This window comes from Prorops nasuta, unplaced genomic scaffold (assembly GCF_024137725.1).
Source record: "Prorops nasuta isolate Cenicafe-Biocafe unplaced genomic scaffold, Cenicafe_Pnas_1.2 PNAS00014, whole genome shotgun sequence".
Lineage (NCBI taxonomy): Eukaryota > Metazoa > Arthropoda > Insecta > Hymenoptera > Bethylidae > Prorops > Prorops nasuta.
The window spans coordinates 5,339,354-5,360,288 of record NW_027116811.1 but is presented as its reverse complement, the minus strand read 5'-3'; the positions used below and the strand labels follow the sequence as shown (position 1 = coordinate 5,360,288).

Here is a 20,935-nt window from a genome sequence, read left to right as displayed (position 1 = left end):
TCAGGAACGGACCAAGGTTCTTGGCGCCCCCGGATACTTACGTAATCGCCATATCATCCAGCTTGACATTTATTTACATGCGCATACCCACATCATCGTTCCACCCATATCAGCTTCCTCCTCTCTCTCGCTCGCTCGCTCGCTTCTATCGTTCTAGGCTTTTATAGCCGTTGCATTATGCATATCGTTAAACAATTATCCACTATTCCAAGGAGCATCATCTCTCAATGTATTCTACCGTTACTCCATTATCCCTCGCAAAAGTCGTGTGCAAGAGTTTTCTGGGTCCGCGTAAAATCTAGTTGCTAGCTTGTTCCAGTTTTCTTCTAAGGACTTTTACCACTTTTCTACTCTGCTCTCGTGCTTAGCTTCGCTCTATTTACTCGCTTGTTTCTCCAAAATCAAACGTTTCGGTGAGAATTACCCAATCGTGAAATATCATACCATGGTCTGATTTTTAAATTACTATTATAAGATGATACTAACGCAGCTCGTGATGTTCATTGTATTTTTCTTTGTTATTCAGGATCCGATGTCTGGTGGAGAGGCGTGCTACGCTGTTGATGCTTTTCAGCATACGAATGTGTCGACCTCTCGCGATTCTCCGATCAAACTGCACGCGAATCCTTTCCAACCATCGATAGACTAGCTTTTACCTTGGTAAGCGATCCTTCGGCAACAATACCCGCTCAGCCAAGGCCGTATGTAGCTATAAATAATTCAGGAAGCTTATTTACAGGAGGGATTGATTTACGGGTGATGATTTCAAGTCACTTTTGCTTATGAGAATCAGTCATTTATTTAATACATTTGGTTGATTATGGGCAAAATAGAAAGGCACTCTATGTGGCCGGATCCTCCGTGATTAACTGGAAAAGAGAGATATCAACTACACAGTGCTGGAAGATTCTGTAATTATAGAAGACTATGGAATGCATATTTAATTACCACTTGGCAATAGTGAAATGCTTGCAACTATCCGAAGGCTTGTCATAAGTGAGTCCAGTGGGGCACTGGACCAACTTTGGACGTTGGTTTCTGCAGACGACCACATTGGCACAAGTGTCGTCCAGCCTGTGTACGTCACCGTTTTTGCAAGGAGCACTGTTAAGGTCGGCTGGTATCGTATGAGCAGTGCTCCAAGGATTCGGCAAGGTTTGTCCGACTGCCTCGTCCTCCAGTCCAGTTGGATTTGGGTTATTCAATTGTCCATCACGTTCCAGATCAAATTGTGAGGCGGCAGGCCTCTGATGCCATGGATCGGTCTGCTGCTTGATCGACCAAACGTTTTCCGGATAGGAAGGCTGTGCCGAGGGATACGCAGTCGGCTGGGAGGGATAGGAAGGCTGCTGCGAGGGATAGGAAGGTTGCTGAGAGGGGTAAGAAGGCTGCTGGGAAGAATGAGAAGGTTGCTGAGGAGTGTAATTTGGCCTCGTTGGTCTTGCCGAGGGCTTCGTTTCCGTCCATGGGGCCGCTGTTGTGGGTGCTGGCGTCGCTGCCCCCTGGCAATCAACGTTGTACACGAAGTCACAGACACTCAGTTCCTAAAAACAACGAATTATCATTTCCATCGTAGCCTCTGTCGAGTACCAGGCACAAATAAGGAAAAAAATAAAAATGAATCCTGACGTCATTGTAGACTAATCCACGAGGACAGCTGAACTTGATGGGTTTGCCGACGAGACACACGTAGAATTCTGAACAGTTGCTGGAGCTTCTGTAACGACCGTTCAGCTCCGGGCAATACTTGGAATCAGGCTGTAGTGGGGGCTCTGACAACAACCAGATTCATCGGATGAATTAAAGAAATTCACAAATTTCAAGGATTTGCATTCACTTGGATTCAAGGTACTTATTCTAGGTCATTAAATTTGACGAATTTCAATGTAGTTACGTAAAAGAATTTGCATATCCGGCATGATTAAGTTGAAAATTTAATGAATTTCTGTAAAAGAATCTGGAGGATTTAATGAAAATTGGAGCTAAGGAAGATGCGTTCCTTTAGACTCACTGGGCGTGGGCGCAGGTCGAGAACCGCAGTTGACGTTGTAGTCAAAGTCACAGAAGCCCGTCAAGTCGTTGAAAAGCAGCCCATTAGGACATGTTTGCTCGATGGCTGTGTCGTCCCAGCAATTCACATAATTGCTGCAACTGGTGGAGCTGGGGAATTGACCCCTGGGGGCGAGACAGCCGGGTGGCAAGGCTGGAGGTGGTGAAACTGGTGGTAATATTGGTCGTGGAACCTCGCCAGTACCTCCTCCTGGAGATCCTGGATATTGTCTTGCCTCTCCGTAATTCAAAACATTCTCCTGGAGACCCTCGCTGACTTTTGCCTCAGCCACCTTCTCCCCCCAGCCTCTCAGACTGTTCGTGCTGCTTATCTTCTCTGAATCTACCTGGTCCCAAGCCAGTTCTCCTGCTATTTAATATCGTCAGTACGATTAATTAAACGTATTAAGCTTTTTTCGCTCGTCTCGAGTTACTAATTAAAATCAGTAGCTTCTCTATACACCACTGATAATTTTGAATATATACTGTGAGAATCGAGGTATTAACTAATTGAAATGTATAATTATTTTATTTCCCGAGGATAATTAACTTATTTGGTTTTAGGACCAGCGAGATAACGATGCAAAAGGAACAATCGTTTGGTAAAGTAGTTAAAACCTTCTGGCTGATGGACCTCTTGTTGAACGGTAGTTGTAGTGGCAGCAGCAGTAGTGGATCTGAACCTTCTAGCTGCAGACGCCCCAAGCACCAAAAGGGTAAAACACAGGAAAATCCGCTTCATCGTTGAAATTCACTCACTTTTCATGCGCGCAAATAGCAAGACAAATTTTTCTTGTAGAATCTCAGTTTGTGTTAAAAGAGAGTCGAGTGATCGACGAAATTCGGTGGCTGCTAAAGGATAAGGTGGAATGCGAATGATGAGATACAGGACTCGTCCTTAACCGATGCTGGATGGGCTGGACCTGTGCTGGCCGAGGGCTTACATAGGGCAGCCCCCACCACCGCAGGATTCGCAAGGAATCACAGGACCCCAATTACAGCAGGACTCTTGCGCAGGAAGTGCAACTTCCCCACTTGGACCATCCTCGATCCTCCAATCCTCCCATTGGACGATATTCCTTTACATTTTTTCTACCTCCTCTTTCCTCACTCTCTTCTCCTCCCTTCCCTCCTCTCGTCTCTTCTTCTTTGCTTCTACCTCACTGCCAAATCAAATTCTGATCATGATCATCTCCTCCGCAGAATCTTCGTCCTTCCATCGCTTCAATCGCTACCAGGAAGAATACCCAATGCGGAAAGTAAAATGACTACGGACACACAGCTGTAAATTCTAATTTACCATTAACTCATGAAGCCTACCTCTCACTACTCGCCAGGATTATCAACCATTATCAATATTCACCAGTCCTCAGAATTTACCTCAGGTTATCGACCTTTTGTCAAGTGTTTCTTTGCTTTCGTTAATCCATGCCATTTATTACGTGTTTTTATTGCCATTGATAATTTTCAGGTTGCTCCTTTCTTTTATCGTGCTCATGGATCGTAATTAACTGTATTATCCAGAGCTATTGCCTTCATCTTGGAATTACAGAGGCGGGATAAAAGTAGAATTTAGCGGTACGTGTACCCTAAAAGAAGCGGTCCTGCAATACGGAAGAGGCTTGCTTAGCCTCCAACGAGTGAGTCACGGAGAATTATTTGCAAACATATCGCCCGTTGCGTTTTTGGGACTTATCGAGAACTGGATTCCAGGATTACGTGAATTGGATTTTTTTCCTCTTATTCTCCTCGATTCCCGTTCGTGGGTCTGATTGGCCAGGCCAGAGGAACCATGGAGTCAAGATAATAAAGAGGAGGATAAGCAAGTCAGTCGGCATAACCGAATCTTACCAGTTTTACCTGAGAAGGTCCTGCGAGTCCTTGCAGTTATGATGCAACTGTGTTTCCTCGTTACCATGTCAATGGCCTTTGTGCCAAATTTCTTCTACCTCTGTTCTTAAAGCACCCAAGAAACATTCTTAGGTTGATTTGATAAGTAATATTGCAATGCTTTGATCGAGAATTCTTCACGCAATTGTCTATTTCTGGATATTAAAAATATTATCGAGTTATGATTCGGTGCAATCAAAGGTTTAACTTTGTGCCAAATTTCTTCTGTTCTCCAACAACTCGAAAGACATCCGTACGTTAATTTGGAGAACGAGACTGGTAATTTTGTATAGAAAATTCTTCACGCAATTGCCTGTATATTTGAATATTTAAAAATATCAAGTTATTATCCGGTGCAATCAAAGGTTTAACTTTGTGCCAAATTTCTTCTGTTCTCCAACAACTCGAAAAACATTCGTACATTAATTTGGAGAACAAGACTGCTAATTTTTGATAGAAAATTCATCAGACAAATGCCTGTATATCAGGATCTTTTACAATCCTATCAAGCTATCATTCTGGGCAATTAAAGGATTAACCTTCCTATCACCTTGTCCAACGAGGATAACCCGGGTACCCCATCATCGTCGTCATCGTCCGTGACATATCAAGCATCTTGAATAGCTTGGCATGAAAATCTGAGCTTAGCCGGACTTATAACAGGATCAAAGTTTCAAATAGACGTCGGGACTTTGAAAGATTTCCACGAAGCGATCCTGTTTTCGTGTCATATCGTTCTCTTCAGGATCCTTTTGAAGATTCTTCTTCTCGTCGTCGTTTCTTACGTTTTTCGGCTGTTCAGCGGTTCTTCGGTCTAGGATGGAATGCCGCGCCCACCGGGAAAGATCTCCTGCCATTGACCTTGACTTTGAACTTGACCGGAGGCTCCACGAGTAGATAAAAAGCGTCGGCGATTAATTCTGTAGGACGCGCTGGTCCACGAGTTGAGATAAGGTATTGCTCGTGCCCGCCACAAGTCGTACAATAAATTCGGTCTTCCTTACAAGCCACGCCACTTAGAGAAGAAAATTCGAGAACGATATCCCCTTTACTGACCTCGTCGTATCTCATCTCACCCCACCTTGTCCGTCGACAATCCACGTGTGTCCCTTTGCATTTGCCTGTATTCGTATAGGCAGTACAAACATCTCGTCTTGTAATATCAGGCTTTACTCGTCAATGATTTCTCTCTTTCTCTCTTTCTCTCTCTCAATTTTCGATAAAATGTTCAAGCTAAGCTTGCGTGCCAGCTGATCGTACATCGACGAGGATGTTTCAATCTTCTAATCTGCATAATAAAGTATCGGAATTTTGGTCGGACCCGCAGAGAGAAGCCTTTCCTGAAAAACTTACGATTAGCCGTAATGCACCTTCGGCTCATAATATTTTAAGCGTGTTTTGATCGCGAAGGAAAAGGTATCGAAGGGTCGATACCAATGGGAGAGCCAACTACGAGAAGTATCCGCGTAGAGTGTCTGATATTTATTGGTAATCTTTTGTAGGAAGAGGACTCGACGATTTGGGCTATGCGCTCTAATGAAGCGTACGGTGAGGAAGAAAAAGGACTAGCAGAAAAAGAAGAGAGGAAGAAGGCGAGGAGGTGGTACGAGTGAAGGAAGACTGGAAGAACGATAAAACAATTAAAAAGGAATCAAAGGACGAGGAGGCCGTCTACCGTAGGAGGTTAAAGGAGGAAAAAGAAAAAAATCGAGTTGGGAAAGAAGAGGCGAGAGAAGGAAAAAGAAGAAGGGAAGAAGTAGAGTGCGTCAAGGACCAGAGGTCCTTGCTCTCCTCTGGGTCATGCCTGGGAACACAACCAATGCTTTACTCTGGGTCCAAATCTCAAAAAACTGTGCTTTGTGTTGATTAAGGACTCACTGATTCAGCTATATTTTTATTTGACATCATTGGTAAAGCATAATTATATCTTGCTTTTATCCCACGAATCTAACGCTTTCTTCTGGGTCCATATCTAAGAGAATTGGGCTTTCAGTGAATTAAGAACCAACTGGTCCAGCTATATTTTTATCTGACGTCATTGCTAAACCGTAATTATGTTTTAATCTTATTACATATGAATCAAACGTTTTCCTCTGGATGCAAATTTCAATGAATTATATTTTAGGTGGATCAAGGATTCACTGGCTCAGTTTTATTTTTATTTGACGCCATTGGTAAATGGTAATTATATGTTGCTCTTATCCCATGAATCCAACGTTTCCCTTTGGATTCACATCTTAAAGAATTATGTTTTAGGTGGATTAAGGAGCCACTGATTCAGCTGTATTTTTATTTGGCGTTATTGGTAAAGCATAATTATATCTTGCTTTTATCCCACGAATCTAACGCTTTCTTCTGGGTTCATATCTAAGAGAATTGGGCTTTCAGTGGATTAAGGACTAACTGGTCCAGCTATATTTTTATTTGACGTCATTGGTAAACCGTAATTATGTTTCAATCTTATTACACACGAATCAAATGCTTTCCTCTGAATGCAAATTTCAAAGAATTATGTTTTAGGTGGATCAAGGAATCACTGATTCAGCTACATTTTTATTTCACGTGATAGGTGAAGCGTAATTATATTTTGCTCTTATCGCACGAATCCAACGTTTCCCTCTAAATCCAAATCTCAGGGAACTACCCTTCACGTGGATCAGGGACCCACTGGTACATCTATATTGTTGTTCGATATTACTATTAAACCATAGTTACATGTTACTCTTATCGCACGAATGTTCCACGTTAACAATTGTTACGTTAGAGTGGACCTCCAGAGATAGTTGCTCGGAGGAGCGACAAGGTGTCGTTGGATTTGGAAATCGAGGGTGAGATAGCGAAAGGGGCCAACGCTGTCAGCTGCGAGAAACTTTCGAAATCTTCCAGCATTGTCTCTTTCTTAATATGTCTCTGTTATCCACCGAAGAAAAACTATCGTGGAGAATAAACGATCTAGGTAATTAATTATACTGCATTCTGTTCGCTTAATTATTTTACAACTCTAATGGTTTAATGTTTTGTAGGAGATTGATGGAGCTTGCTACGAAATGGTTCACGCGCAATGGCCAAGTGAAAACAATGGAGAAACGGTGCGTTGGGAGTCGAGATGAAATTTGCTCGAGTGAAAACGTCCAGGCTTTGCGTGTGTCGATATGTCCAGGTTCATCCTTTTGCATACTGGAAGAATGATAAAATTATCGTTGAGTATCGTTTATTATTTTAGGTACGATAAAGCCGAATGATAGAATAGTTTCACCTACTCTGCTGACAAAGCCTCTACTTTTCCATACCTTTCACCCGCTTCCGCGTGATTCGCTGCGGTTTTTCAAGATTCGCGCTAACTACGCTCTGGCGCAAAACTAGGAAAGCCGAGTGATTATTTTCATATCCTGAGAACTGGCACAAAGGACCTCTCGAAGAATCCAGCGCCTCGTGGAAATAAAATTTGCTAGCTGAGAGCGGAAAGAAAAACCAGGGAGAGAACGCTTTCTATAAAATTCACATTAATCTGTGGCCCTCGGGGCTTTCTATGAAACTCCCAGTAATTTTTACTCGTCCGTTCTAGCAGCTGACATCACTCGAGTCAACAGAACGAACGCACGAATGGACGACAAACTTTCTAGGAGTTTCGTGCAGATTTTCGATTTGGATCTAGACTGATCTGAACTTAGGAATGGAACCTGGGAAAGTGGTATTGCGGTAAGGAAAGATAATAGATGCGAAGAGTTGGAAGTTCACAGGGTGATGTTTTAATTGCAGGAAAAGTGACATAACTTGGATCAAAGTTTAAAATGGTGGAACGAGAGAGGATAAGAGGAAGGAGAGACAGAGTAGTGGTAGTAGTAGGAGAAGAAGGAGGAGGAGGAGGCTGTTGGGACGTCGTGCCGATGCTGGTGCGAGAGGGTTCGCTGGAAGAAACCGAGTGTGTTCACCAGGTGAGCCACCTTCCTCTATGCGGTAGAGATCGGACAGCCGGCGAAGAGTGGGGAGCTCATATAAGACGTGAAGCCAAACGCCTCTCCCAGTGACCAGTCTCAACACGAAAACTCATCAGCCGAGCTTCCTCGGCTACAGGACACAGTCACTTCTGCAACCAATCGCACCCTCGCAATCGTTCAACCTTCAAGGACCCTCACAGCTGGAACAGTGAAACCGATTAATTTTATAATGGTGCAGTTGCAGCTGAAGTCGCTTCTGCTCTTACTCCTCGCTGCACAAGGTAAGCCCTTTTTCCCTTCCCCTTCCCTCGTATCTTCTCCTTTTCCTCCAACTCTTTCCTCCTCCTTTTTCCATTCTCGAACCTTTTGTACCTTTTTCCTTCTCCCTTACCTTGCTTATCATTCCACTGAGAAATTCAGATTTGCCACTTTTTCCCTCACCCACCGAATTGCAAAAGAATGAAAGTGTCGAGAGTAGTTGCTTATACATTTATGGCCATTTTTTGCCTCGCCTGGCAAAACAGGATCATCCTGATTATTAGACGCATCGCGGTAAAACAATAAAAAGTCTGGTCCGGAGGTTTCACACATCGGACGAACTTTCTCCAATGGCTGACGGGGGAAAATATGAAAGTAACGCAGCCAGCTACTCCACACCAACCTTCTTTCTCGTTTCTACATACAACTTTAACAATTATCTTCTTATCGCATCTCTCCAATTGACCATTACTCTGTTTCTTCCATCAGGAATTTCACCGATTTTATCGTTTTGTATTTCTGCCGCTAATGAATCGACCAGACAACAGCTACGGAAGTGATCAGGACACTGGCAAGAAGCATGTCTAATTACGAAGAAAGAAAAAAGCTCTGATTCGTCAGCCCATGTACCGGAAGTGTCTGCAAGAATCGAGAAGAAAGAACAAGAGTGTGGAACTCTCTCGACCACATATTTGTTACAATATTCCATTGATTTCCATCGTCAGCTTTTCATCCATTTTTTCCAATTGAGTAATTAAAGGTTTCTCTGATACTTTGGGACGACCTTTTTCAATTACTCAATTGCATTTGCGGAAGCTGCCACCGCAACAGTCCACTCGTAACTCCGACAGACCGGTTTTCCACGAACAGGAAGCAACTGTATCGCGTCAGGCGTTCGATAAGATTCCTAGTGGGTTTCCCCAATTTCGTACCTCACTGAAAAAAGCAGTTCTCTGCTTGAATCGAGCTCCTTGAGATTTTCTCCAAAAATTCCACTGCGTCTCTTCTCATCAGCCTGAAAATTGCTGCAGATTGGCTAATTTTCTCTCTCTCTCTCTCGCTTTAAATTCGTTACCAGCCCATTCTTCTTTGTGGCTGCACGGAATTTTCGGTGAGGATATAACGAGGTTGGGGTTTAGTCGTCGGTGGATGTTGCAGGTACGATTAGCCGAGTGGTAATTCTAGGCAGGCCATTGACTACTAAGTCAGTCGGTCTTAAGAAGGAGTCGTAAAGGAAGGGAAAGTAAGCCGGTGCCAAGCACGCCAAGTTAGCGTCTCTCTTGCGTAACGCCCAAGATGCGACGTCTCCACCTTTCTCAGCTCTCAGAACTACCGACGATATCGAAATTCTACGCTTCGATTCCACTTCTTCTCTCCTCTCTCGATCCAGTTTTGTCGAATCGTGCAGAGTTTATCCTCAGCTTCCTCTTTCTCGTTGAGTCCCAATTTGTTTACTATTGATCAAACGAGCCAAAACTCTCTTCCCAGAACTATTCACCTCTTTCTACCACAGGCCCTTAAATCACCCCCCTCCCCCTTCCCTTCCAAGCAGATATTAAAAGTCTTTCTCCGCTCGTGCAAGACGATATTTTTAGCAAAATCCCTCGCTTGGCTGATGAATAATAGGATATTGATTCCTGTGAGCACTTTGTTCCATTTGGAATTTTTTCTCGTCTATATTTCAAATAGCTGGGGACCGTAGGAAAAATGAGCTACGTGCCTCGGGGGATTCCCAGTTCTTTTTTTTATCATCGAGAGACTATTTCTTTAGCGAGCAGCAAAAAGGTCGGATATAATGTAAATTCGTTCGAGTCAAGCTGGATATCGCTGTAATTTAATTGGTTTCTGCTTTTATGCAGAGTTTCGATGACTGAATGAAAACTTGTTTATATGGGACTCTGCATGGAGCGGTGGACCAATCGTATAATTCGGCAGGTTCGGAATGGGCGTTGCTGTTTATTAGGAGAAGTCGGTGGAAGGCAGGAGAGGGTGTGGTGATACCATGAAGGTTGTAAGTCAAGGCTAGGCACTTTCACTGCTCGCTCCAGCTCGCTCGGTGGCTGCCTTCTCTTCTTGGGACCGCAGACTCGACCAACTTCCCACCTTCCTTCTTTCGCTATTCACTTTTACTCTCTCTATTTACCTCGCGTCGCAAAACACTTGGAGGTTGATGACATATTTCTAGCGATTCATTGCATGCCCACCTTTTTACCTCCCCCCCCCCCCTCCACGCCTATATATCTTGATAAATCTACCAGCTTCTTTACAGTACCAATAACCACACATTAAATTTACATAAATTTCTGTATACAAAACGTCTAATGCATTTTTGAAATTTTTAGGTTTAAATGGCCAGAAGCAGCAACAGGAGGATCCATGTCAGACGAAGGCACGAGTCGTAGGAGACATTGATTATTGCGACCGATATTGGGAGTGTGTAAATGGAAGACCAGAGTTATTCGATTGCCCTAATGGCCTGGTATTCGCTGGAAAGCACCGAGGTGTCACAGAAGGCTGTGATTACCCATGGAGGGCAAATTATTGCGATGGAAAACGTCAGGCTAACCCACCCATCTCTGCAGAGCATTGCGACTGGCTCTATGGTATCTTTGGCCACGAGACTTCTTGCACAAGGTACTGGACATGCTGGAACGGTACTGCCACTGAACAACTGTGCATAGGTGGTCTCCTGTACAACGAGAGGGCACGGTCCTGCGACTGGCCCGAGAACGTCGAAGGATGCCAAAAACATCGTAGGTTCTTCAATTCCCTCCATTTCTCCATGCTTGTTACTCCTACTCGATCAAATCGCTCAAATTATTCATGCATAAAGTATCTTGCGTCAGATTTTTTCTTGTCTCTACGTCAGCAGAACCAAACACTTTCATTTTTCTACCGACACGCGTGCGTCCTGCTCGTAGGGGTCGTTGAACTCCCAGTATGATTGATTGATATTCCAACTATGGCAGGCATCGTATCTCACGATTATGCATCGATGCTGCCTCCTTCGAATACTAATTTATCTTCGAAGAAACATTTTCCTTCCTTCTCTATGTTATGCTATTTTTTAATCAAGCTCTCTTTCTGAATTTTGTCATTGATCGTTAAATGCCGATGGTTTCAGCTCTGTGCAACGATGATGCAAATGGAAACGTGCCTCTGGGAAAGTCTTGCAACAGATATTGGCAGTGCCAGGGTGGCTACCCAAGACTTCAAAGATGCCCAGCTATGCTGGTGTTCGACAGGAGATCACTGAGATGCGTGGTCCCACCAACGGAAGACTGTGACGTTCCTACAACTCCGCCGAGTCTCGAGGGAGACTTGCCGGATGGTCGCAACGAGCAAGAGCCAGAGGAGGAAAACCTTCCACCTGGAGTCTCGTCTCTGCCCTCGGGAGCTTTGCCAATTCCTCTCAGGGCGCGCCCTAGAAACTAAATGCATTCTCTTCACTTTCAACTGCTGCCCTATCTTGTTAACTTAATCTCTCTTATAATTTTAAGTCTATCATCTCCTCCCCCCTCCTTATATCTTTGTTGAGCCTTTCCCATTCTCACAAAAATCCTCCCCTCCTCTCCGAGAGTCAACCCCCCCCCCCCTTGCCAAATTAAAACCAAAAGTAACAAACCTAGAATCAAAAGTAGATTCTCTCCAAACCTACCTTCGCCACCCCTCACCTTTTTTGTTAACCGATATGTAAATATTATCGCTTCACCCCCTACTTTCTTCTCCTACGTTAAGGATAAGGAACCGTGAAATAAACTGTAAACACGTTGTATATTTTTTATGCGCTTATCCAATGTTTATTCTAGGACTCATCATACACGTTACATTATTGTATATCAATTGGCGCGTCCACTTCTGACAATTTTAGGATACCGAGCGACGCGCCTGTCGCATCTGTAGTAAAAACAAATTTTTTTATATGAGTATTATCTTTCATCTTCTCTCAGCCTGTCCTGCACGAACTTTCTTCTTTCCTAAATTTTGCGAAAGGCATTCGTCAATCTTCCTCCATCATTTTTCTTTTTTAGTTGGCACTGCAAGAGGAAAATTTTCATTAATTGCGAGTAAAAAGGTGGAAGATGAGAAGGAGGATTAGAATATGAACGATGTCCTGGTTTACCAATGTGGAGCCTCCTCTTGATCCAGACAGCTAAGACTGATAGAGTCGAAGAGTTTACCATCTCCACAAGTCAACAGTCTGGGATTCCCCTCGACACACGTGATTAACCTTCCACAGTCACCTGGTACTGGGAACCTAAACACAGTAAAGTCCAGAGCTAACAGTTATCCTCTGACATTCCTTAACGATCCCAGCAATGAACCCTTTGATGAATCGATTACCTAGGGAATGGCCAGAATCTAGCAGCTGGTGAATGCGCTGGTACCTTACTGGGGCATTTAAAGCCAACTATTGCTTCAGGATTGCAATAGGGCAATAATTGATCTGGCCAAACACAAGTGTGACTCTTCTCATCGTATGCCAATCCTGCGTCACAATGGGCCTGCAAAGGTTCTCCATGAACACATTTTGTATAAGTCGTACTGCAACTGTCGCTCTCAGGATACAATCCAAACTGGTGCTCGCAGCCTGGTGTGCTGTACGGTGTCACTGTATTTGCGAGGGAAAAAAATTTAGAGCGAGGATTATCAAGGAGACAATACAGAGTGAAGGAAAATTACAGTCAGCTTTGCGGTCCCCGCAGTTGACGGCCCAGTAATAATTGCAGTGGTTGTGAACATTTCCATGTCCATCGAAGAGAAGGCCGTTCTCGCAACGCTCCAAGGTCAAAGTGCCATTGGTGCAGAGAAAGAACGAGCCACAGTCCTCCGAATGGGGATAAGTCTGAATCCCGTACTCCTCTGGGCACTCCGGAGGCCGAAGAACAGAGACTGCGTTGCCTGGAGAAACGTCCAAGGGTGTATTGAAAATGTGGACGAGTTAGGAGTATGGATTTGTAGCAGTGTATGCTGTGTATGGCGACTGGTAAATTGAGTAAGAAGATTTTCCACCATTATGTCACGTTACGCTGACAACGTAACCATATGGTTATGGCTAGGTGGAGAACGCAAAAGACGAGAAGGTGAAAGCTAGCCTGACAGGTGTGGAGAACAGTAGGCTGGATTCGAGGAAGGTATATGCACACGAATGAGTAGCAAAAGTCGTAACGTACCTCCTCTTATGGCCACCACGAGGACCAGAATCACCAGGTAGCCAAAGCTCCTCATCCTGCTGGCTTCCTATCGAGAATTTAGACTGTCTTTCCTGGGGTTTGTTTGTTTGCTCACAGCTTATAGAACGTAGTGTCTACTGATTGCCAGCAGTACGCACTTGATCGGCCTCAGGAGCCCGGAGCTTCTCCCCTTCACTCCAATCGCTATCCACCTCCTACCCTTCCTACTCTCCCCCACCTACCTGTACAACCCAGCTGTCACTCCATCCAATCCCAGAAAGCCAGTCGGCCTAATTTATTCCTTCCTTTGCTTTCCATCATACATGTGTATATATATGTATTTCTCTCTTTCTCTCTTATTCTCTTTACAATACCTGTTCTTCGCAAACACTGCAGCCTTACTTACGTAATGCTTCAGATCTTACTGGAAAATCAATTACTCCAATATCCTATGTAAACCAGTTTCCCTCGACTCTAATCCTATCGACTATTAACGAGAATATCCTTTTTCTGCTTGATTTACTTATATTTTTTTCTTCTTTCAGTGTCGAAGGTTAATGGAGAAGCTAGTACGGGGCCTGGAGAACTTTCACGGTTTTCCACCGAGCAGAGAAATGCAAATTTATCAGGGGAGAGTGTCTTTCGTCAAGTACAACTCGTATTACGTAAAGGAGAAAGGTTGCTATCAGCTAAGCTCAGCTAAGGTGAAATTGCACGATTGACCTGCACAATTTCATTAATCCATTATGAATAATGAGCATTGCCAATAATTAAAGCTCCACTCGCCATTGCCAACGTTTTCACTATCAAAGACCAATGTTCTATAAATCGTTCCAATAACGTTATATCGTGGTTTGTTGCTCTCTTAATATCTGTTCTTTTCCTTTCTTTTTAGATCCCTGTCTATGGAGAAAATGCATAAGCTATATTCGACTGAACAAATAGCAATGAACGGGACTGACAGGATTTGGGCGAGGAGATTTCCATTATGTAAGGTAAAAGGTCCTGCGTTAAGGCCAGATTTTTACGTAAGCGCTCGGCGCAATTTATTGTTCCTAAAGGTAAGCAATTAGTAATATACGTCATCCGGATCCATTTGACTCAGTTCTTTTGCTTGTAGTAGTCCTCGCTGAAAAATAAAAGAGAGGAAGATTCGTTCCAAGCGTCATGAAATTTTTATGAAAAGAAACGAGCAAGAGTGGGGGTCTTACCATCCAGCCACGTTTTCAGGTTCGGTGCACCTGAAGGACTCCTCGTTGTAAACGGTGCCGTCGTCGCACTGGCCTTTCTGTGGTACCACACCGTTCTTACATATGTAAAATTTGGCACAATCTTCTGGATGAGGATACGTTGGATGTGGAAGAATCCTGCCCAGAGGTCCTGCAACGTCCCCGTCAGGACAAACAAATCCATCGTCGAGGACGTCTCGTTTAATGTTCTCGCACAATCTGGTAGCATCCGCTGGCCAAACGCAGCTGGACATATTGTCCTCGTATATGAGACCTGGTGGACATGGCATCACTTGAGCCACACCGTCGATGCAGTTCACGAAACGGTCGCACGCAGTTGGATCCTCGTGCCGGAAGTAGCCATTTTGTCTGGGGCAACCCTTGCTAAGCTGAGGCTCCTCTAAAAAAAAAAGGATTCGCTTGATTATCAAGTATGGATTCTGTAAAATTCTCGCGGATAATGTCTGACGCAAGAACCATGGGAAATATCAGTCGTTGCTAATAATAGAATATTCCAACCATTAAAATTCCCAACGACTGGCAGACATCTTCCCCTTCTTCTTTTTACTCCTGAAATAAGAATGCAGCAAATTTGGTGGACGTAGGAACCGGTTCTAGCTCTCATGTAGCTGGCTCAGTTGGGAGAATGAGTTAAAATTTTATTTTCAATGCTGGTGCTGCGATTTTACGAGTCGTTGGAATATTGAAAAATTATATTGTAAGCAACTGTATTCGAATCACTTACGAAGGAGCGTGCGTTGGCCACAGGGAACATTGGCAGGGAGATCACAGAACTCCTTTTTAGGATTATCGTCCCTGAAGACTAGCCCATCTTTGCAAAGTCTCTCTTCAGGCTGGTTATCCACGCAGGAGTAATACAAATCGCACTGTTCTGGATCAGGGAAAAATCCCTTGGGCTCTGGACACCTGAACTGGCCAGTGCAGACACTCACCAGGACGAGTAATAACAGAAAACTTTTCCAAGTTTCCATACTAAAAATAATCTCTCTCAGGGTTCTCCAAAAACTTATCTCTCCTTCCTCTGTTTTTCACAGCCTTCCAAATTTCTGGTAAGATTAATGTCCCTTTTTGCACTATTTCTAAGTATATTTCGTCTCGTTTCAAACTTTCCCTGGTTCTGATACTCTATTTTTATGCTTAGGATGCCGAGGAGCTCTCTCGAAGATTGGACCGTGCCGAGGAGTGAAACTGCAGTGCAGAGTGCAGCTGGTGAACTGATCTCCTCACCTGCCAATCTCAGCCTTTCCATTGGCAATTCCTGCACTTCTCCCCCACCCTCGCTCTTCTTCTGACTCCTCAACTTCTTCTTCTTCTTCCTCTCATTCTTCTGCTACTGGCAAATCACATTTCTCTCCGAGGAAAATTCCAATCAACATCCCCTTAAACATGTCAATTCCTAGCTCTCGCGTGGGTGTTTACATACCATCATTCACTTTCTCCAACTTCTCTATTTCGAGCCTCGTGCCACCTCAAACGTTAGAAGGCTCGCCGTCTCGTTCGATCGAAATGAAAGTGAGATTCTAAATGTATACACGATATGAGTCGACGACAAGAAAGCGAGTGCCTCTGTAATTCAGAGATCGAAAATGTGAAAATGATATTGGAGAAAGTTATGCGTGTCGTCGATATGCTTGAATGATTTCGCGAGATATTCAAGGACTGTCAATGCCAACCAAATTGCTCAATCCCAGTACCGCTCTCTCTCCTCTCGCCCCTTATAATGCTAAGAGTTGTATAAGGTCATTTTATGGAGAGGAGCTACCTTTAATTTCAATGTTTATTTATTCCTTGATATTTTTCAAGTTGGAGGGGGTAATTTATTGTCGGGAAAAAATCTGGTGTACACACATACGTTGAACGATATTTATTAATAGAGCTAATAACATATATGGAAATAATATCTACACGATGGTGAGATGCACGATTAAATGGAAAATGGCGTCCCGATGCGGGACAGAATTAATGATCAGATTTTTCATGCCTTCTTGTCGTCATCTTTGTACCAATCCTCGCTGGAACGAGAAATAAACAGGTGAATAGAGTTTCGAATTTATCTTTACTACGATAAACGACTTAGTCTTGTATATTACCATCCAGGAACGTTCTCTGGAGCATCGCATCTTTGCTGCTCCTCGTTGTAGACCTGTCCGTCACTGCAGCCCTGCTCACGTGGTGTTACGCCGTTCAGACAAACATAGAACTTTTGACAATCCTCTGGATGAGCAAACTTTGGATGATCCACCACCATACCTCTGCTGTCCGTTTGAGCTTCCTTGGGACACTCGAATCCATCTTTGAGTTTCTTGTCAACTACACCACAGCCCTGAAGATGTGGCGTATAAAAGTCGATTCAAATGTCTGCTGCACCTCGATCAGCAGAATAATTATCTGTAATATTACGTTACCTGGCGACCTGCACTGTCAGGCCAAACGCAAGTTCCGCTGTACTCGTCAAAGTGCAGGCCAGTCGTGCAGGTGATTTCAATGGCCTCGCCATCTATGCAGTTGTAGAAGACGTTGCAGACTGCTGGATCAGGATGAGCGAAGAATCCATTTCTACGTGGACACTTTTTGGTTGGCTGAGGAGGTTCTGTTGATATACAAATTTGTTTTGGATTGTTCTCTTTAATTGTAAATAGTAATTAAATTATTTTTTTTTTAATGTATTATTCCTTACGAAGTTCTAAACGATCGCCACAGTCGACGTTGAAGACGTGGTCGCATTTGTTGATCTTGCGGTTCAAGGGGTCAAAGACAAGGCCGTCTGGACACAGTTTCTCCGTGGACTCACCGTCCAAGCACTCGTAATATTTGTCACATTGCCTCGAATCCTCGTACTGACCATCCTTGGCTGGACAGTTGAAGGCAGCGTCTAAATGAAACAATTTAATTCAAACGTTAGTACTTCGTAAAGTTAAAATCAAAATAATATGCGTTGTAAGTCTCGATGACGGGAAACGGCGAGTTTTTCCGTTTAAGTATAGGGAACAAGCTAGAATGGACTTTCCAACACGAGCCGCAATCATTTTTCTTCGACCAGTCAGTTACGACATGTAAAAATTAAATGCATTCCTAGCAATGGCAATTCCACGATAATTTCTCTTTTTCCAAGGAACTCCTCAAACTTGATACTACGTCAAACGAGACCAAATATACACAGTTTGAATTTCTTCTTGTGGCTCCTCTGGTTTGCTCTGTCTCTGTTCATCTTTTCTCCTTTTTCTCACTTTTTCTTTATATAATTTTAACGGGACGATAACCGTTATTCTTATGCAACCTTTCTAACTAGAGATCTGACATTTATACTTTAGAAAGTTTAGTCGTGCTATCTCTCGCACACTCGGTGCACAGGTGTAAAAAACTTTTCAGCGGGTATACTTGTGAAATTAGCTGTTTTGTACTACAATACGTACTGTCTATGCTGGTTTTTGAGTCTTATTTAGTATTATCACGATGTAAACATATAATTTGTACATTCTGTGTCCAGTATATTTAGTTTAGAAGAGTGATTTATTTTGTAAAGAATATAAGCAAACTTACGTGTTTCAGCCAAGACAGCGCATACCAGAAGGAGTAAAAATTCAGCTGCCATTATTCTTTGGATTTGTCTGGTGGATTAATCGGAAGAAATCTTCAAGAGTCTCTCTAGTTAATAATTTTTAGCTTCTCTCGGGAATGTCGTGAAGTACTGCAGCTCTTCCGCCACTCGGCAACGGGTATACCCTTCCAATCCCCTCCACGACCACTCGCATTTCTTCCCCACTTTCCCTAGCTTCTCGTTGCCATTCCATTTCCGTTCAATTCCAATCGAAATTCGTTTGCTTTTTTTTTCTTCCCCCTATTTTTGCTAATCGAACGACCAACTTTTCTTCGCACCCTACCAAACTATTCTATTAACAGATTTTTATACCGATAGAAAACTTTGCGATTCTTATTATACAGAGTGTTATCTAAATTATGGTGCAGCCTGAAATCATGGATAGATAAGAGAATTTGTAAGGAAAAATCAGAACTGTAGGATTCCTTAAAAATTTAGTAAGTAATAACCAATCGAGAAAGATTGATAGGATTTTTATTTTCGACAACAATAAAATAATCTACAGAACCATATTGTAAAGCTTTTTATTACTCCTAGACTAACTATTCATAATTTCCGACTTAACTATTATTCAAATGACATTTTTATGAGACTCGTTCACTTTCACCGTCTGGAATTTGGAGGGACATTTTTTAAAGACTATTTTTTCATAAGTAATGCTTATCACAAGGAAAGGATCCTACAGACAGTTAGGGAATAACAATTTAAAGGCTTATGCATAATTTATAATTCTAATTTTATGAAATACAAAGTTACGACAAGTCTTAAAATACTAATTAGAGCTGGGAGTGGGTCTGGTACCCTTTCTTCTGTTGGGACCTCCGGTTGGTTTAGGTTTTGGTGGTGGGTTCTCTAGTGCATCCAGCTCTTCGTCAGTTAGCTGGCCCTTGTACCAATCTTTGCTAAAATTTCACAAAATATTTGTATTAATAAATATAAAAAATGTTGCAGGTATTGAAAATAAATTAATGGGTTGCAAGAGTGAAAGTGAGTTTAGTGAACGAACCATTCGGGTATCTTTCTGGCCCAGTTGCACTTGCCACTACGCTCGTCAAAGGCCTGACCGAGCTTGCAACCGCTTCTCCTGGGAATTTCACCGTTCACGCATACGTAAAAGTATTGGCAATCCTCCGTATCCGGATAGCGAGGATGGGTGGCCGCCACGGACTCGTCAACCTTGGGACAGGTGAAGTTAAAGAGCTCCCGAGAGCCACAGCCCTTCTTCTGTGCCTCATCCGGCCAATTGCAGATACCAGTCTTTTCCGAGAACACCAAACCATCGGGACACGTGATCATATTGAATTTACCCTCCACGCAATAGTAAAACGTGTCACAATTTCTCGGATCCTCGTGGGCGAAGTAACCATGCATTCTGGGACAGTGTGAAGAAGGCTGTGGTTTTTCTAAAAAATATTTGTATTTACCATCTCTTTCTTTCTTCTTCTATGCATTGTTTTATGTGGGTGTTAAACTGTTATTATTGTCTTATTTGACTCACGTAGTTTTGGCCGTTTCGAGCAATCGATTCCAAAAGGTAAATCGCATTTTTCGTGTTGTGGACTGAAGTCATTGAAGACCAAGCCATCGGGACAAAGTTTCTCCGTTATTTTTCCATCCCTACAATCATAATATTTGTCACACTGTTCAGCATCTGGAAAATATCCATTTGGCTCTGGACACTGATCAGTCAACTCTTCATCATATTCCTCCACTTCTTCGGCTGCTGCTGCCGCTGGCGGTGGTTTTTTCGAGGCCGCCAATGACGTCCTGCGACGATTCTGTTCGGCTGCTTCCTGTTTTCTTGACAAGGATACCGCAGCACCTGCGAATAAAATTTTGCCGTTATTTCAGTCGTTTATTGTCAAATAGGTTCCTTTCGATGGAAAAGTAAACGCAGCGACGCATCTACATAAGCTTTTAGTGAATGAGAAAAAAATAAATAAGGGCCGACTGGTTTCGTTATTTTCAAGGTGGCCGGAAACCTGTACGGCCCTGAGAAAACGCCGGTCGCTCCCATGCCGGTCGACCTCGCACACCGAAGAAAGTGAGAAAGTTTTGATTTTACTTCGGTGTAATTTAAACTTGGTTTGTTTGTCTCCTGTAATGTTTCACTATATATTTTCGAAATTTTATTTTGTTCTATAATTTGCATTAAAACAAATTCTTTACAAAGACAAATCAAACAATATAATCGTATTTGATTGACAATAATATGATACAAGATACTTAGGTGTGTCACTATAGGAGAAAACAGATAAATAGTTTGTTTACATTGTAAGTTTTGGGAACTCACCTAGGAGGAAGAGGAAGTAAACAACCTCCGTCTTCATGGTGACGGAGGAATTTAGAGACGAAGGTTCCTGGTGGTGGGTGTTTTACAGAGACTCAACGTGGCGGGATTGTTGACTAGAGCCTAACTGGGCCCATAGGCGGAATCCAGGGCCTTATATGCAACCCCCACTTTACCGATGACGAGGTTGCAACACTCCATTACAACGCGCTGAGTCTCTTCTGCATATTCTTCATCTCCCATAAAACTTCCGAGCTCGGAAACTGGAAAATAATCTCATCGTCAGAGAAGAGAGAGAGAGAGCTAAGAACCCACCGGAATCCTCGATAAATTTCGGCACAAAAGCAAAACAATTCAGCCAGCTCTATTTTTATCCCAGAATATGAAAAACCAATGTCGAGGACTTCTGTACGATTCACCTTGTCATTCCAAGAGATTCTAATGGTTTTCTTCTTTTTGTCAGCCATCCCAGGAATTTGATAAAATTT

At 43.1% G+C, this 20,935-nt stretch overlaps 6 protein-coding genes across 16 annotated transcripts; 1 reads left to right on the top strand and 5 right to left on the bottom strand.

Annotated features, from left to right (window-relative positions):
* Positions 1–824: 824 nt before the first annotated feature.
* Positions 825–2,791, bottom strand: LOC136778712 (DNA-directed RNA polymerase II subunit RPB1-like). Its single transcript, XM_066735810.1, has 5 exons — positions 2,668–2,791; positions 2,012–2,419; positions 1,630–1,772; positions 949–1,544; positions 825–869 (listed from the first exon to the last, which is right to left on the bottom strand). Exons 1-5 carry the CDS (start codon positions 2,789–2,791, stop codon positions 866–868), a joined length of 1,275 nt encoding a protein of 424 aa, XP_066591907.1. The 3' UTR covers positions 825–865.
* On the top strand, positions 1,416–11,570 carry LOC136778637 (peritrophin-1-like). Of its 11 annotated transcripts, none has more exons than XM_066735665.1 (15): positions 2,292–2,431; positions 2,614–2,765; positions 2,849–3,434; positions 3,521–3,689; positions 5,442–5,849; positions 5,933–5,987; positions 6,065–6,120; positions 6,196–6,382; positions 6,460–6,609; positions 6,704–6,895; positions 6,963–7,099; positions 7,163–7,638; positions 7,699–8,158; positions 10,478–10,888; positions 11,260–11,570. In XM_066735665.1, exons 13-15 carry the CDS (start codon positions 8,107–8,109, stop codon positions 11,568–11,570), a joined length of 774 nt encoding a protein of 257 aa, XP_066591762.1. In that variant the 5' UTR covers positions 2,292–2,431; positions 2,614–2,765; positions 2,849–3,434; positions 3,521–3,689; positions 5,442–5,849; positions 5,933–5,987; positions 6,065–6,120; positions 6,196–6,382; positions 6,460–6,609; positions 6,704–6,895; positions 6,963–7,099; positions 7,163–7,638; positions 7,699–8,106. The 11 variants fall into 11 exon arrangements, with proteins under 11 accessions (XP_066591757.1, XP_066591762.1, XP_066591765.1 ...); XM_066735668.1 differs by having other exon boundaries at positions 5,442–5,987; positions 6,196–6,244; positions 6,328–6,382; XM_066735660.1 differs by lacking the exon at positions 2,292–2,431 and adding an exon at positions 1,416–1,848 and having other exon boundaries at positions 5,442–5,987.
* Positions 11,571–11,759: 189 nt separating this feature from the next.
* Positions 11,760–13,466, bottom strand: Peritrophin-A (Peritrophin A). Its single transcript, XM_066735673.1, has 5 exons — positions 13,310–13,466; positions 12,819–13,037; positions 12,480–12,747; positions 12,259–12,393; positions 11,760–12,172 (listed from the first exon to the last, which is right to left on the bottom strand). Exons 1-5 carry the CDS (start codon positions 13,362–13,364, stop codon positions 12,163–12,165), a joined length of 687 nt encoding a protein of 228 aa, XP_066591770.1. The 5' UTR covers positions 13,365–13,466; the 3' UTR covers positions 11,760–12,162.
* An 827-nt stretch (positions 13,467–14,293) lies between these two features.
* On the bottom strand, positions 14,294–15,742 carry LOC136778640 (protein obstructor-E-like). The gene is made up of 3 exons (XM_066735672.1): positions 15,284–15,742; positions 14,521–14,938; positions 14,294–14,438 (listed from the first exon to the last, which is right to left on the bottom strand). The coding sequence occupies exons 1-3, from the start codon at positions 15,528–15,530 to the stop codon at positions 14,411–14,413; spliced, it is 693 nt and encodes a 230-aa protein (XP_066591769.1). The 5' UTR covers positions 15,531–15,742; the 3' UTR covers positions 14,294–14,410.
* A 651-nt stretch (positions 15,743–16,393) lies between these two features.
* LOC136778638 (protein obstructor-E-like) lies at positions 16,394–18,499 on the bottom strand. The gene is made up of 5 exons (XM_066735671.1): positions 18,100–18,499; positions 17,237–17,431; positions 16,965–17,149; positions 16,650–16,882; positions 16,394–16,571 (listed from the first exon to the last, which is right to left on the bottom strand). The coding sequence occupies exons 1-5, from the start codon at positions 18,149–18,151 to the stop codon at positions 16,535–16,537; spliced, it is 702 nt and encodes a 233-aa protein (XP_066591768.1). The 5' UTR covers positions 18,152–18,499; the 3' UTR covers positions 16,394–16,534.
* A 138-nt stretch (positions 18,500–18,637) lies between these two features.
* Positions 18,638–20,608, bottom strand: LOC136778634 (protein obstructor-E-like). Its single transcript, XM_066735656.1, has 4 exons — positions 20,451–20,608; positions 19,656–19,979; positions 19,164–19,560; positions 18,638–19,059 (listed from the first exon to the last, which is right to left on the bottom strand). Exons 1-4 carry the CDS (start codon positions 20,485–20,487, stop codon positions 18,930–18,932), a joined length of 888 nt encoding a protein of 295 aa, XP_066591753.1. The 5' UTR covers positions 20,488–20,608; the 3' UTR covers positions 18,638–18,929.
* Between the last annotated feature and the right edge of the window lie 327 nt (positions 20,609–20,935).